This window comes from Sciurus carolinensis, chromosome 18 (assembly GCF_902686445.1).
Source record: "Sciurus carolinensis chromosome 18, mSciCar1.2, whole genome shotgun sequence".
Taxonomy (NCBI): Eukaryota; Metazoa; Chordata; class Mammalia; order Rodentia; family Sciuridae; genus Sciurus; species Sciurus carolinensis.
Window position 1 is genome coordinate 2,709,959 of NC_062230.1, and position 17,816 is coordinate 2,727,774.

Genomic DNA, 17,816 nt, shown 5'->3' on the forward strand with positions numbered 1-17,816 from the left:
TAGTAATAAATGTCACAGAGAGTTCCTAAGGCAAAATGAATAAGTCTCTCTAAAATACAGAAATAACCTCTGGTACCAAACAATTGAAATAGGAAGGAACACGGACTGGGAAATACTGCTTCATGGGGACAGTGGAAACACGGATGATAGCTTAATCACCTGGGCCCCTGTACACCAACATCACCACTTCTTGCAAATACAGCCAACATGCAATATACTAGTACACAAAGAAAATGCGCCCACCAAGAACAGTTCTAATTTTATTATTAAATAATTGGCATAAATGAGTAATAGCTTTAAAGACTGCACTGGAATCCATGCTTTTCTTCCTAGAAATCAGTAGACACTTTTGGTATCTGCAATTTACAATGTTAACTATAAATGTTCCACCAAGTTTGACTCAGTCACATGAGATTTTCAGAGAGAAGCAAATTTCCACTTCTTACAAGCAGTCCCTATATATGGTAACTTATACAAAGCTTTTCAAACCATTTAAGGCACTCCCACATAAACCTTGCTTTATCAGCAAGGTTAGAGTCTACCTGCTAAACTGCTAACATATTTCCAAATTCCTTTATTTTCCTCACAAATGGTGTTTGCCTACAACTAGATGCAATCTCAATAGGTTATCCCTTCTCTGAAAAAATCTGCTCTTAATGAATGACTTTTGGGCACCTAAAAGTCAGTTAAGGAGGGAGGCTCAGATTTATTTTGATAATACACCCTGATGTCTGTTTAAAAACTTCATATAACCTAAAAATGGTTTCTAACTCACTTCAGCTTATTTCTTTTGGTTCAGTTCAAATCGGAGAGAAAGGAAAGACTAATGCACTTAACAGAGATTTAGGAAACCTATCTGGAACCACACCTAACAGTTCTGCAAACTCTCATCAACTTTTTACTCTATTTTTAAAACCCTTTTGCTTTTTCTGGGTTTTAAAATACAAAATACTAAATTTTTAAGCAATCCTCATGGTCTCAAGGTTAGATATGTTGAAAAAATTTGAGTTTACTCAATATTCTGGAAAGGATTATGTTTTCCCAAAATTCTTAACAGGGAGTCATGATTTGGCTAGGAGGTTTGGTAATACATCAATTCCTTATGTTCCTCAGTCATTTAGTTGTGATAAAGAATTCAGTCTCCAAACAGGAGTCTAAAGCTACTCCTAAGGAGAGGACCTGTACAAGCTCTGCTACGATTTTCTTACCCCCTCACTATCTCCTGGTCAAAAATCTTAATCCAAATACGGGTACTTTCAAACTCTCTAGCTCGTTACTGACCCTCTGAAATTTCACAGCTTATTCTGATTTTTCTTGTGCCTTCAAAGGCCATTTCTATGACCAAAGTCAAAGTCTGTTTGACCAAACTATCATTTAGTTTCTAGAACTATTTATAAGCCCCCTACCATCCTCTGACATACAGTGCTTTCTCTGAATGCCCAGAGAGAAGGTACAGGGGTAAGGGGGAGGTTCTGAGCCAGAAACATTTGGGTCTAAATCATGGTTCTGACTCTCACTGCCAGGTGGCCTCAGACAAGTCATTTGATCAAGTATTAGTTTCCACATCTGGAGGGTAAACATAATTTCCTACTAGGAAGGGCTAACTATACATAATACCTCACTGAATGCCTATAGCATAATTATTGTAGAACTGTATGTGACTACAGTAGTAAATTACGATTATAACTTCAATTTGGGAATTTTAGGATTATGTGTGTGTCTTTGGAAACATGGCCTGAGTGTCAGACTGAAGGGCATTACATGCAGAAGTTTTCTAAGTCCACGCTGAACCCATCACTCATATGGTTCTTCAGGGCACTATTCTTTATCATCCACAGGCTGATCTCTGACACCAAACTGCTCATTACATTTTCTTCATGCTTCTGAACCTTCTGATATTTAAACTAAAATTTATCACACAAAATACACTCTACATGCTTCATAACATGACTTCCAAACCAGTCTGATCATTATCAAATAGAAACTTCTTAAGCTAAAAACTTAATTAGATCCTAGGGAGAGAGCAGGAATTTGTGTTTAGTAAGGCTAATGATATGATTCTAATGGTCTGTGAGGTTTCGAAACCATTATTTTATATGATCTCAGATCTTTCCCCTCTGCAAAGAAACACCTGTAAACTGGAAATTACCTGTTCTAATTAACAGCACCTGCTCTGTGAACCACAATTCCTTCACCTGCTTCCTTCAAGTAGAGTCTATTCCACCCAATGGTCTCACTAAAAAACACAAAACACACCCAGGACACAGGTAATTCTATGGGCACTAAGTCCTGTGGGTTTGTGCAGAAAAAAAAGAAAAAAAAAAAAAAACTGTTATAAACAGCTTCATTTCTCACTCTCAATCAATCCCACTTAGGGATTTCACATGCAAAAAGTTTCTCCAAAGGCCAAGAGCAGTATTTGTCTGTGGATCACTGAAACCTAATTAATAGACTAGAGAGCCCCACTATCAAACTTTATTCAATCAGCACAGCACAAAGACTGTCTTCAATTATGGGCTGCGGAGAACAACGAAGGCACCAGAAGGCAGTTCCTTTCTTTGGCACAGCTCTCCCACATGGCACAATACTTGAGCTTCCCTGGGAAGTACCAATCTTACGCAAAGCATTGCTCAAAGAACCAGTTTTTGTACTTCAGAACCATGAAATGCACAAGGTATGTCACCAAATCTCCCTGTTCCATTTGTCCAATTTTAAGGTTCTCTTCCCTACAAGCCAGTCCATATTAACAATTTATCAAGACTTCAGTCTGCCCTAAACACCCATAGTACTAGAATCAAGCTTTGTTGCAAATAGAGTATTTGACAGAAAGGGTACCAAGCCGAAGTTTTGATTTCTGATTTAAAAAAGAAAACTGAGATCGGGATTATATTCTTTTGGAGGTAAACATACAGCTCTGCAAGCAGCCACTCCAGGTTGCCACCAAGGATAACTTCTCCACCTGTTGTGAAGAACCACAGAGAAGCAGACATCTACAGAAGGCCACAGAATATAACAAATCTCAGTTTTCTCACCTGTCTGAGTCCCTTCGGCATCTTCTTTCTCTTCCCAAGGTGCTGGCAGAGATTACGATCATTTTCTCGGTCTGAGCTGTAGTGGTGTGGGTGGCTGAGTCTGCTTTTCTTTGAATGAAAGGACAAGCCATTGGTAAGTGCTTCTCGTTTCTTCTTGGTCAAGGGAGTCTGGCGTTTCTCCACACGTTCCTGAGGCTTAAGTGCTACATCTTTCTGTAGGGGTAGGGGAGGGAAAAAGGGAAGCGATGGTTACATATGTATCTAGGGTCATATAGACAAACAAAGGCTAACAAACAAAACAAAGGCTAACAAACAAAACAAAGGCTAAATAAATAAGATTACTAGAAAGAGTGATGGGGGTAGAAAAATAGGATATAATAGCTAAAACTGAGAAAAATGGCTCTCATTTATTCTGAACGAGAGATACCACCATAAATAGACCCTTTCTACTCTTCTTGAACAGAAAACTTAATAAAGCACAAAGTATTTGTTCATTAAAAGTGATTTCCCTAGTGCCTGTGTTTGATTCTGTTCTGAATCCAGCACACAATGACATTATTGTAGGAAATTCAATATGCTTCCTTTTCAAGTTGGTTCACCAATGACCGTACATTTCAAAAACAGAGTACTAAGTACATGCCCAGTTCCAATGAAAAGGCACAAGACTGAAGATACCAGAGTCAACAAGAAGGAAACTACCAATTCACAAAATCAGAATGTTTCTGTAATACGTTATGATTTTACCACGTGTTTACCTCAGCATCCTTACTTTCCAGCTTCTTTGCACAATGTAAATTACGATATAATCACCAAGATCAACAGCAACAACTTGGCATTTATCCTGATAGGTCCTTTAGTGGGAGCTGCCTAGTGTAGGATCTGAAGCCCACATGACCTGGTGAACAGGTGTGCCTACCTGCAGTTCACGACACACAGATACCAGAAGGCCTGGGTTCACTCTGGACACTGGCATCATTCATTTCAATCCTGAAATAAGTAACTGAAATTCTGAGCTCATGTGCAAAATGAGATCACCTGATATGTGCCATTTGAACCCTGAGAAATGAGTTACAATTCTTCAACTGACAATGCTCTTTCATGGAGTCTCATTCCCACATTTTCTCAGTTTCTGTGGTCCTAATGACACATTTAAAAATAAAAGAAAACCAAAATAAAGCTGAGAGTGTGACGCATACCTATAATCCAGCTACTCAAGAGGCTGAAGCAGGAGGATCCCAAGTTCAAGGTTGCTCTGAGCAATGTAGTGAGACCCTGTCTCAAAATAAACACTTTAAAAAGGGGTGTAGGTGGATAGCTCAGTGGTTCAGCCCTTTCTGAGCACGCATGTGACCCCAAAAATAGTTTAAAAATTCATTTTTTATCTATTTTTTCATCTCAAATTTTCAATCTTTCCTCCCTTTGAAATTTAATATTCTCACACTAAATATACCACTGTAAACTGAAATAACAACTCAAAAGGAAATGGAAAAGTACTAAAACTGAGGGAAATAATCTAGACCAGGGAAGAGGGTTAGGGTCGACAAGATGACTGTCATTTGACCTAGTCTGAAAGAGAGAGAACAACTTGTGCAAAGGCCTTGAAGCAGCTGGTAGCATAATCTGTGGGGAAAAAAAAGTCCAAAAGGACAGGAAGAAGCAGCTCACCTCAGTAATCCCAGTGTTCCATATAAAGTATCTTACAGAAGTCAGGCAAAGGAGTTGGTGGCCAACATATGCTTACTTAAGGCATAAGCAAATGAGAATAGTTAAAACATCCAAACCTGTAAAACACAGTAGTGATTAAGCTCAATGAAGTCCAATAGTGATTTTTAAATATACTAAAATGCTTCTAATACAGCAAAAGGAAGCTAGGAAATCTTGATAGTGCCCGTAGGCACTGCTGGTATACAAACAGGATCAGAGAAAACAGCAAGAAACCCCAGAAAGGGGGAAAGGCCTATACATGGAGTCAAGAAGAAATCAAAGAACAGTCCAATCAAGTAAATGAGTGGCTTTGGGTCTAACTTTTAGCTACTGACACTGCAGATGATCTGTCCTATGCCGTTTCAGAGGCAGCTGTTCTGAAGCAATGTGGGTGTGGTCAGAAATGTTTCAGGGGACAAAGCTGCAATCAAATCAAGTGCAATGGTCATTGACTACAGAGTCTCAGATCTTGTGCACTATGCCTAAAACATGGAAATGTTCAATTAGTATTTGCTAAATTGATTTTCTTTGTCCAGTGTCCACTACCTCAGTAAGTTATGTCAAACACCTGCTCAGCTCAAAATATGTTCTATGTTTAATCTCACATTTGACCAAAATCGTCAGCTATCATAGAAAGATACTCAAGAATAATAACAAAAGGGGGAAGGCAAGTTCCATTGTGAGGTGCTCCTTTAAAATATAATTAAATTGTACTACTTCTGAAATCCTTCCGCCCTTCCTTTTCAACTTGCACCTGGCAAAATCACCCCGGCAAAGAAGGGTGATGAGAGGAAGAGTTGTTCTGCCATCAACAAGGCCGTGACCCAAGAACACGCCATCAACATTCACAAGTGAATCCACGGAGTGCGCCGTGACCCAAGAACACGCCATCAACATTCACAAGTGCATCCACGGAGTGCGCCGTGACCCAAGAACACGCCATCAACATTCACAAGTGCATCCACGGAGTGCGCCGTGACCCAAGAACACGCCATCAACATTCACAAGTGCATCCACGGAGTGCGCTTCAAGGAGCATGGTCCTTGGGTACTCAAAGAGATCCAGAAATCTGCCTTGAAAGGAGATGGGAACTCCAAATATGCAGCGTTGACACCATGCTCAACAAATCTGTCTAGGCCGAAGGAATAAGGAATGTCCCATATCATATTGGAGTGCAATTGTCCAGAAAACATGAGAATGAAGATTCACCAAACAAGGCTCTATACTTTGGTAACTTCCATCCCTGTTACCACATTCAAAAATCTACAGTCAGTCAATGTGGATGAGAACTAACTGCTGACTGTCAAACAAAGTCATAAAACAAACAAACAAACAAACAAAAAAAAACCTGTACTACTTCTAACACTCCTTTCACTGACACCAACCCACCTACTGCCCTGAACCTTCCACATGTAGAATGACAGGTAGATAAACAGATAATATTTAATAATATATCAACTGTGTTTTAAAGAAATTATGCCCATCTAATTGGAGATCAAATCTTAGATCATACTGAAGTATCATATTGCAGGTGCCTTAAAAGTATGTTGAAAATTATGAGCAATTCCATACAAATATGAATTAATATTTATGAGAGTATGTTACAATTTTTTCCAAATCCATTTTGTTTTCACATAGCATATTAATCAAGGCATTCTTACTGCATTACAGAATAGCTACACAGAGCAAATGGATCCCATGCCGTGACATTAGCTTGTAAGAGACCTGCCAAACTCTCAGCAACAGCAGTAAAATCATCTTATCTTCAATTAATATTGAGATTTTTTTTTTACTCTGGAGAGGGGGAGATTAGTGTTTGTATGGAGGTGGTAACTTAAGAGGTAAGAAAAATTAAGTCATGAAAAGATTTTTATTAGGGAAGAGGTTTGTATTTTCCAAGAGTAGAGATTATTTTAATTTTTAAATATACATATTTATTTATAAGTTACTAAATAAACAATATTGTACTTTGGAACAATCCCTGCAAAAACCAGGCCATCATTTGTTCATTCTTAAGTCTCTAAACATGTAATGAGAACTTCCGATGTATATAGTAAAATAATCTTTTAAGTTTCCTTTGTGTCAGTGGGAAAAAAATGACAAAAAAAAACAATATAAGCAATAAAACTCAAAAGATAAACCAAGCACAGTAGCACACACCTACAATACCAGTAATTTGAGAGACTTGAGGCAGGAGGAGGATCAATCACAAGGTTGAGGCTAGCCTCGGTAACTTAGTGAGACCCCTGCCTTTAAATAGAAAGTGAACAGGATGGGGGCAGGAGTGGGGCAGCTCAGTGGTACAGCACTACTGTGTTCAATCTCCACTCTTGGAAAAAAAAAAATCAAACATACAAAGATTTACTAAAGTAAACGAACAAGCTTATCAATGTTCAGAAGAGTTATACAATGATTGTGTAAGTGTGTACACACGCACATACACAAACACACACACACACACATACACACATATACACCACAACCCACCATCAACCAAGTAAAGGCAGTTAATTTGAGAATTTTCCTAAAGAAACTTGGAAGTACTGCTTCCATATGGGGACAAAATATGTGCATTTCATGAAAATAATTTTCTGGGATCAACGAATAGCAATTTCAAAGCCTACTGATTCATTAGTCTATAATGATACAGGCTAGTGGTACCCAAGGGAAACTCCACTAGAACTACCTATAGCACTTTCTGAAAATAAGATAACTACACCTCACATTCTTCAAGGAAAGCATTTTGCAAATGAATGAAGAGTGACAGAATATGCCACCAGAAAATATACCACTTGGCCTAAGGATTATTTTAGGTTAAAGTCACTTGAAAAAGAATAGACAAGGTTGGGGTTGTGGCTCAGTGGTAGAGTACTTGCCTAGCACATGTGAGGCCCTGGATTCAATCCTCAGTACCACATAAAAAAATAATAATAATAATAAGTAATATTAATACAAAGGTATTGTGTCTATCTATAACAAAAAATTAAAAAAAAAAAAAAAAAAAAGAATAGACACAAGAGGGACACTGTCTTTGCTGCACCAGAAGAAAAGAAGCATAATCAGCAGAGAGATCCTCAGAGGAGAGAAAACCCCCCTGTAAAAGTGGCACTCCCTGTGGAAGGACAGAGAAGACACTCCTAATAGAAGCGATGGGCACTGACAGATTGGGTTGAAATAACTCTTCCCTTCCTTTGGCCTCCACACACATTTGCCACTTTTCCATGTACTGCCACTTAAGTTCAATCTTCTTAACCTGCATTTACACTGTGTCATTTGGGAGTTATTTTCCTTTGGGGTGGGATCCAACATACCTGCAAAACTATGTATCCTTTTTTTCTTACTATCAATTTAGGGTAAATTTAATTTCAAGGCCTAGCCAGAGCCCTTAAGAAAGCAGAGATAAAAAATCTGCCTAGCCTACAGAGATTGGAGCAGAAAGGGTAAGAGGGCAGATGGGTAAGAATCAGATCTGGAAAACCACTTCAAGGCATTAGGTTGACAATCACAGAAGAAGCCAGAAAGAAAGGAAGAACACCAGCCCACTGCCAGCAGAAGGCTGCCTGCCAGGTGAAGATTCAGACACAATTACTGACAACAGAGGGGGTCAGTGCACCAGCCATGCACTTGCACACTTACAAGGTGGGAAGGGTTTCATGAATGGTTGGAACCATGTGATTTTAGGTCACTGGTGATGGAGGGGCAGATCACAGCAGCACATCCACTGAGACTCAGAGACTGACTAACCAAAGCAATTTCCTTCAACATCAGCCCTCTTCAAAAAAAGGTGATCTCGCTCTTAACTTTCCCTTCTCCCAAATTACAATCTTCTACTAAAGGCTTCCTCTGCCACTCATGATTTCAAAATTAGATGGTTCCGTGTTGCACAAACTAGGGGAGAGCAACAAATTGCAGATGAAACACTGTGGGCTGCAGGGTTCTACTGGCTGATTACAGATGAAGACACAGACAACAGAAAATGAGGACATGATTTGCCTGCCTTACATGAAACAGGCTTCAGAAAGAAGTCTTCATTTGATTTTTCCAACCAAACTAAACAGGGGGTGAACCATCATTTACAAAGCATCTGTACTCTGTGTGTCTGCATGTGCACATGTGTGAGTGAGGGATGCATGGTAAACATGTCTTATCTGAGTTATTTGATCTTAGGTAATTACAAAGAATATAACAAGCCAGGAGAAAAATAAAAACTGCTCTGCCTGTCACCACCAAATGACAATAATGGCTGTGTGCTGTCATTTTAGTCTGTGGAGGTCCTTGTTGGTTCATTACACAGCATTTGTACCTGTTTTTGAGTGGTTTTTACAAACACTGATCCCATCAATAGGATCAATGCAAAAGAAATGGAAAAGTGTACTGTGCTAGAAAGTAAAAAAGTAGAAAACATACAGTTCTTTTGTAATTTAACTCGATCTCGCTCTATTCACAGTGGTGCCCCACACTGGATTTTTTAACAAATGGAATTATAACCAGACTTTCAGGATCTAAATTTTTAAGTAAAAAGAGGAGACTATGTACAGGAATATACAAAATATGAAAAAAAAGTATGAAATTCAAAAATCAATCTCAAATATTCACATATTTAAATAAAACAAAAATCAATATACCAACTATGTGCCATACTCTTTGCCATCTGTTGGAAATATCTAAGAGGATTCCCAAACCCAGTCTACTTAATCAGGGAAGCAGATAAATCCATCAATTACTATGGTAAAGCAGGTTACAGAAAGAACAAGTGGAATGTTCTCTACTGCCATCTTTCACATTGAACTGAAATTACATCTCTGCTTTGGTATAAGGATAGAAACACATATCTACCAGACAGAAGAGTGTCCAGAAAGAGACTCATGCATAAGTGGATGAATGATTTTAAGCAAAAGCAATTCTGTGGAAAAATAACAATCAATCCATAAAAGAATCAAAACTATATTTAGTTCATAAAATAATTGATAAAAATTATACTTTACCAGAACATACTATTTAGAAATGAAGACAAACAACATTTACAGAGAAAAAATATTGCAAAATGTTTATTTGTTAAAAATTTGTATACAGAATATACTAAAAGTTATCACAAATAAAAAACTTTTTTTTAATTGGAAAAAGAGACTTGCACGTGGATATTTGTATCAGATTCATAGTGAACATAAAACTGGAAACAACCCAAAAGTACAACAGATGAACTGTGGCATATAACCAACCATTCACTGAAATAAACTCAGTAATAAAAAGGAATAACCTACTAATACATGCGACAACCTGAACAAATCTCAATAATTAGGCCAAGTTTTAAAAATTCAGAAAAGATAATATATTTATATGAACAGGAAATGTAAACTAACCAATAGCGACAGAAAGGAGATTAGTGGAGGGACAGAAAGAAGAGATTATAGGGACAACAGAAAATTGGGGGGATAGTAGACATGTTCTTAGTCTTGATCGTGTCAATGGCTACAAGAATATATACATGTAAAAACTTATCCAACAGTACAATTTTAATTCACACAATTTGTAGTATGCCATTTCAACCTGAATAAAGTTGATTTTTTTTTCCTAAGGCAAACCTGGCCATCATTTTCAATTTGTATATCACCATTACTAATAACTATACTGTGTTTCCTGTCTGTTAACAGGAACTTGTTCAGATTCATAAAACAAATAGATGGCCATGCTCTAGAAGAACTGGCATTAGGCCAAAAGTGGTCATGAAATTTTCCAGAGCCCAGTCAGCTGTGAACACTAATGTCTCAGAGGGAAGAACAGTGACCGGCACTGACATCATCTCAGCAGACAGAACAACAGTGACCGGCACTGACATCATCTCAGCAGCAAAGTAGAGTTCTCACAGTTCTTTTTTCTTTACTTCTAAAATTCATTTCTTAAATATTGCACAGAGGCTAGCATTTTGCAAAGTTTTCTGTTTTGGGGTGTTTTTTTGGTACCAAGGATTGAATCCAGGGGTACTCAATCACAGAGCCATTTCCCCAGCCCTTTTTTATATTTTATTTAGGGGCAGGGTCTCTCTGAGTTGCTGAGGGACTTCATACATTGCTGAGGTTGACTTTGAACTTGCGATCCTCAGCCTCAGCCTCCCAAGCCTGTGCCAGCCAAGTTTTCTTACCTTTCTTACTGGTGCCCTGACAACAGGTAACATCCCCTTGTTATAAGCACATTAGTAAAAAACAAAGAAAGCATCAATAAATTTTATTATTTCTATATGTCAAAAAAATGGGGGAAGTTTACTAAGATATATTTAGCACATGATTATATACATAAAATAAGGGAATCCAAATGGCAAGGGAGAGGAGTTTTTAAAAAAAATTTCAACTACAAGATAAAGTCAGTATACATAAACACCTGTCAAAGGGGTGTGCCATGCCATTATCAGAAGAGAGGATCGAGGTGGGCAGAGGGGGGAGAACACAAAAGCAGAAAAGCAGCTTCCACCACCAAGAACCTTTCCTAAGTTCAGTTACAGGATAAGAACACAACTACCGCTTTGAGATTTTTGCACACTCTGAATTGAACATGTCCCACCAGTCTCTCATTCCTACAGATAATTGAGAGTTGGCTGCTGTTAGATCTTAACACACTCAAAGTGGTCGAGTCCCTGGCAACCAGATGCTATTGCTTAAAACAGTTTAGGCTCTCAGCCCCGAAGGATTCCTAAAATTGGATTACAGTCCCTCCAGATAATCTGAGAAATACAGCATGACGAAAAGGAAACCTTAAAAAAATTAACTCCTTTATAACAAGCACCATTGTGAACACTGAACACAGCATGACTGAGGCAGAAAATCCCATCAGTGAGAGCTTAAGGGCAATAATGTACACAAAGAGCCAGTCCAAAAGAGCAAAAGAAACCCCACAAGAGGAGAGAGGATATTGGAAGTCAAAAGAGAAAGGGCAAAACATGTAATTCTCAGGGCTCTCCGAGAGCAGAAGTGAGGTCTATGAACTGAAGAGAGGCAAGCAGAGTGTTCAAATTTCTATTGCTCTTTCACCCATTCATACCAAATTCATTAAGACAACTTTTAAGAGGGCATGTAATCCTAAAGAATCCCCCTTCAATTAGCCATTATTCTTTTCTCTTTTTAAATCTGATATAAATAGGATATAAGTACATATTTTTCCAAATAAGTCATACAAATGAACAACTGGTAAAGATGCTCAACATCACTCGTCAACAGGGATATGCAAACCCAAACCACAGTGAGGTATCATCCTTCACCCAGCTCTGGTAAGAGGGAGCAGAAGGGGAATCCTTAGTTCTCTGTTAATGGAAACATAAATTGGAAGAGCCATTACTCATTTTTTTTCAAGGCACTTCATGTGCAAAGATGGGAAAAGAGTTAATGTACTTTTTGAAAAAAAAAATTTTTAGTTGTAGATGGACACAATACCTTTACTTTTATGCGGTGTTGATGATCAAATCCATGACCTCACACATTCTAGGCAAGCACTGTACCACTGAGTCACAACCCCAGCCGGACTTAACATCTACATTATAGCAAAAATCATAATTGGATCCTCCATGAGGACAGTGTCATAGCTTGTCATTTTCTAGATTTCCTAGCACAGAACAAGAACACTAGGCTGTAAGCTGTTTTGGAAAAAATGAATTAGGGAAATGGGATCCATTATATTTCCTCTCATTCCAGGGGTTATTCGACCATGCTGCAAATTATATACTCCAAGTTTCCTCTTTCAGATTTCCATGCAAAAACTTTCAAACTTAGATCTAACTATGCTCCCACATAGTTTTAGTGAAACCATTACCATTCCCCTATATGTTAAAGAGGTCTAAATAGACAGGGTCCTACAGATACCTACAGAGATCATGTGAATTACCTTACTGAGTCCAAAAGAAGTCTAAAAATAAAAGGGGCAGAGAGCAAAATGTCAAGTCATACTATCTTCTTTGTGTCAAGATCAAATTATCATTTGCCAAGTCTTAATACCACCACTTTTTAAACAAAAATCAGGACTGCTCACTGCTACCATCCAAATGTTCCATGAAAGACCTTGATTACCAGTGAAAACCTCTTTATACCCTGATGTTTGATCCATGTACTTAGTAATAAGACACATAATTTCCTGTTTTTTCACTAAGTTCTCTTCCCCAGATACCTATGAACTCTGCACTTTAGTTATATTTTTAAAACTTTTTTTTTTTTTTTTTTTTTGGCGGTGCTGGGGATTGAACCTAGGGCCTTGTGCTTAGGAGGTAAGCACTCTACCAACTGAGCTATCTCCCCAGCCCAAAACATTTTTATTAGTGTATTACACACAATGATGGGATTTGTCATTACATATGTGTATATGTACACCATGTAACAACACAGTCTGGTCGATTTTGTTCCCCATTACCTCCCCTCATCCCCCCTATTCTCTCACCAAGGCCCCCTTCCTCTATTGGTATCCCTACTGTTTCATGAGATGGCTGCCACAATCTTGTTGCCCCCTTGTTCCCTTCTTGCTTCCATATATGGAATAAAACAGATGATCCTTGACTTTCTGAGTTTGGCTGATATCACTGAACATAATGCTCTCAAATTCTATTTTCCTGCAAATGACATAATTTCATCCCCATTTATGGGTGAATAAAACTCCATGCACACCTTCATTTTAAATAACCAATGTCTCCAGATGCAATCATTGATTAGCCTACAGATAGTGCTGTATTTACTATAAGTGATATGTACTGAATGGTGACTTTACTGTCTTGGAGGAGTTCTGGAAGAGAGAAGCAACAAGAAAATGTACCCACAGAACTTCTCCTATTCCAAGAATAAGTGTTACATCCCTTCTCAAACTAATTTTAATGCATTTCTTAAAGTCAGAGACAAATCTATTTCAATATCTATAAATGAAGGGTCCTCTATCAGATTATCTATTTGAATTCCTTCAACTTCTGTAACGTTGTTACCTTTAGTAAAATATTTGGCATAGATAAAATGTTCAATGAATGTAGCTTACAGTTTCAGTACAGAGTTTTCTTCTACATCATATTTCCCAGCCTTTTAATCATCTCTGTGGGATTTCTCTCTTGTCTCTATGGCCTTCACATTCTTTTGTCTTAACTAGGTTTTGATCTGAGAAATAAACATGAATTAAATGAGGAAGTAAGACCATTTCTAAATATAAAGCAAGGAATAATTTGTGATTCTTTACAACTACTAATATTTGTATAGTAATTCAAAGTTGAACAAGGTTCAATACATTTTTATTTATTTACATATTTACTTATTTATTTGGGGCATAATGAGGATTGCACCCAGGGCCCCTTTACAACTGAGCTATATCCCTGGCCCTTTTTATACTTTATATTGATATAGGGTCTCACTGAGTTGCTGGGGGCCTTGCTAAATTGCTGAGGCTGGCTTCAAAATTGTGATCCTCCTGCCTCAGCCCACTGAGTTGCTAAAGTTGCTAGGATGACAGGTGTGTTCCAGAACACCTGGGTTATGATACATTTTTAAATCATCATCTCATTGGATTTACTAGTTAGTTCAATACAGTAGTGAAGAAATCAAAGTCTGATAAACAAATTACTTCCCAAAGTCAGGCAACCAGCAATTGGCAACATACTCAAAGTTCCTATGGTTTTAAATCTACTCTTATTCCCTAACACCAGCCATTATGGCCTTATTTGTAACTGTCAGAATTACCTTCTCTTGTTTGCCTCTTGTTTAAATTGCAATTCAATATTTTCTAATTCTAAAATCTGTCTGTACACCTCTACTTCTCCTACAAAGCCTATGTAATGAAAGGCTACACCTTTTATGTCAAATATATGAACTCTTTAACAGATTCAAACAAGTAATAAAACCAGAACTGAAATAAAATCTTTGGTCTTGCTTCACAGATGACAATTTAAGCCATCATATTTCAGGGGTGAAAAGTAGCAGAGAATGACACCTGTTTTGAACTTAAAAAATAAAGGCAGAGCTGTATAAATGGTCCAGACCCTGAACTCCATATATTCTGCCAATGTGACTCAATAACTACTAAGGGATAACAACAGAACTTATAAATACCCATAGGTGCAAAATGAAGAAATTCCCACTTGTTTAGCACATATTACAAAGGCTCTGTCACTCAACAAGACACATATACAGAATTCATGGAAAGCTTTCCAAGTCATAGGGCTTGTTCACAGAGCTCCTGCCTATGATGCTGCACTCTTTCTGACTTATTTCTCTGACTTGTGCTCTGTCTCTTTCTGACTTCACCACCTCCTGTCCCATGCTTCTATTTCAGAATTTATACAGATGATTTTCTTCCTTTAACAACATATGGATAAAAATATAACTGAACTATCCTGCAGGTTTGCACAGTAGCAAAGTGCTTAAGATATACCCAGAGACACAGACCAAATAAATTTTTCAAGCTATCTCTGCAGAGAATAAAACTGGGTGCTACCATTATGGTGGAAAGAATGTTCCTTCAGTTGGCTACTACAATGACTGGAGAGATAAAAGGAAGTGTCAGTTTCCATAACCAAGTCAGACACTAACTCTGAAGCAATGAGGTCATGCACAAATGTCCAGATTTTTACCCGCTTCTTCAACAAGCCATAAGCTTGTCTCTACACCAAGGCTTCCTACAGAGAGATTTAGCCATGTTTAGGTACTTATTGGTTCTATCATATTTGATAATGGAATCAATCTCTCCCTTTAGAAGCTCTGGGTTAATGGCAAAGTTTATTAAACTGCAAGCAGTCATTCAGAAAAGATCAATACAGACATGATTACAGAGTAACCAGAGGATTAAACACAAGATTTATCACAAAATTAAACTGAATTAAATGTTCTCTGATAGCACTTGAAATGCTGTCAATACTTTTAACTCAATCTATGCTTTCTGTGTTTACCTAATAGGCCACGGGGATGTCCGATTTAAGAAAATGACTGCTATACAAAAACATAAGCCACAAAGGTTTGCTGAAAGCACTGAGAATCCCTTCTGAGAATGTTCTCCCACTATTAAAAAGCAGCACCTTAATTCATCTGTTGGAGCTGTCTACAGTGAACCCAGCAGAGTTTTGAGTTACTCAGTGTAAACCCCATCCTGTCCACCCCTAAAGCATCACTATACATCCTCCCAGGTACACATCTTAGAAACTACGCCCTCAGATTACATACTTTATACAATTTCTATCTGTTTTCTGACACAGAAGCATGGGCTATGACACTGACCCTCAGTCCCTAGCAGGGGAGAAGACTGGACAATGTCATCTGGATATGGGGAAATCAACACTTCCCCATCCTGGGAGGCTTCACTGATGCCACTACTAGCTCAGCAAATTACACTCACTATCACGGTTTAAGAAAGGTAACCATTCACTAAATGAACTGGCAACAGCACGTGCACTCATAATCAGTAGGGAAGTCAATATACATGACAGCTGTTAAAGCTGACATCAATACCACAGTGAGCGAGAACAGCTCTGCAGGCCCTGAAATGATACAGACCAGGCCTGCTGTGTGGGGCTGGGAGGGTGAATATTTGAGCAGAAGGGAAAACAGTCTGGGGGCAAAAACTGAGCCTATAGTTTAAACCACACTTTAGATGGCAGCACATTTGAAGGAGACTTTCTCCTTTCCTCTGTCCAGTTTCCGTCTTATTGATAGAACATTTAGCCCACAGATGGCATAGGCCCTACACTGCCCTGAGGACCAATAGGTTCTGGTGTTTTCAACAGTAATCCAAAATGACAGCTGTGTTCTCCAGAGGAGGACAAGCTAGATTTGAAACAAGATGCTGAGGCTGATACGACCCTGTAATTTCATCATCCCCTCTCAGCACACTGGTTTATACCAGAGAACCACCTTCTCTTCTCAGCAGTCACCCCACCTTACAACACCATTTACTACTATGGACAGCCCCAAATAGTTGTCAGCTCCTCAGGGAATACAGTGCCATCTTCCCATTGAAAAAAAGACTACTCTACCTCAAAAGCTGAGGCTGCTTTGAAGTCCACAAAGTCAAAGCTTCTTATAATCAGATACCATTTGGACAGAGATCCTACCACTTTTGTAGATTATTTCCCACAATTGAAACTTCATTCCACAAAAACTGAGTACTTTATTGTGATCCATACTCAGTTTCCCATTTCCTCCTATGTGTCTCTGCTCAACCTAATTCTGCCACAAGCAAGGGTTTTGGTGGCACTTGCATCTACATCTTTACCTCAGAAGACTGGATTTGACAATGACTTTGTGACATAGAAACGTGGAATACGGAGTTGTGAAATTACATGAAATTTGTGGAAAGTATGCGCGACATTTCCTGACAAAGTAGATAGTAAATAAATAGAGGAATTCCTGTTCCCTACTACTATGATCATGTCCCTAGTCACTAAAAAAGGAAACTGGTACTCACTATAAAAAATACACTTGGTCACTAAGATTTTATCTCACTCTAGTTAGAATGGCAACCGTAAAGAATACAAATAACATTAAGTGTTGGTGAGGATGTGAGGAAAAGGTACATTCATGTGCTGTTGGTGAACTGCAAATTAATACAACTTCTTTGGAAAACAGCATGGAGATTTCTCAAAAGACTAGGAATGGAACCTACCATGTAGCCCAGCTATCCCACTTCTTGGCATTTATCCAAAAGTAAAATCAGCGAATTATAATGGTATAAGAACACCAATGTTTATAGCAGCACAATTCACAACAGCCAAGTTATGGAAACAGCCTAGGTGTCCCTCCAAAGAAGGATAAAAAAAAATGTGGTATATACACAATGGCATGCAATCAAGGGACAGTTACAAGAAAAACAGAAAAGAAGAGGGAAAAGATATAGAGGGGTAAAAGCAGAAAGCATCTCCCCATCACCACATGGAATGGAAAGATGGGAAACTCCAGGATTGACCTGGGAAGAGAGCAACAATATGTGCACTTACTCAAAATTAAAAAAACCACTATGTTAAACACTCCCAGAAACAGGCAAAAAATAAAAATTAAAACTAAAAGGAGAGAGTTCTGAAATAGTATTTGCCACTGATTCTATCATAAATCTTTTTTTAACTGCTTTAGCCCTTGTTGGCTT

At 38.3% G+C, this 17,816-nt stretch overlaps 1 protein-coding gene and 1 pseudogene across 12 annotated transcripts in view; one reads left to right on the forward strand and one right to left on the reverse strand.

The window, feature by feature from the left end:
* Auts2 (activator of transcription and developmental regulator AUTS2) overlaps positions 1 to 17,816 on the reverse strand; it is a 1,084,317-nt gene that overhangs the window by 766,752 nt on the left and 299,749 nt on the right. For all 12 annotated transcript variants that reach the window (XM_047534433.1, XM_047534435.1, XM_047534429.1 and 9 more), the window contains exon 2: positions 3,033 to 3,245. In XM_047534433.1, coding sequence (XP_047390389.1) covers positions 3,033 to 3,245 — 213 coding nt within the window. The remainder of the gene's footprint in view (positions 1 to 3,032; positions 3,246 to 17,816) is intronic.
* Positions 5,460 to 6,029, forward strand: LOC124970612 (60S ribosomal protein L31-like; annotated as a pseudogene).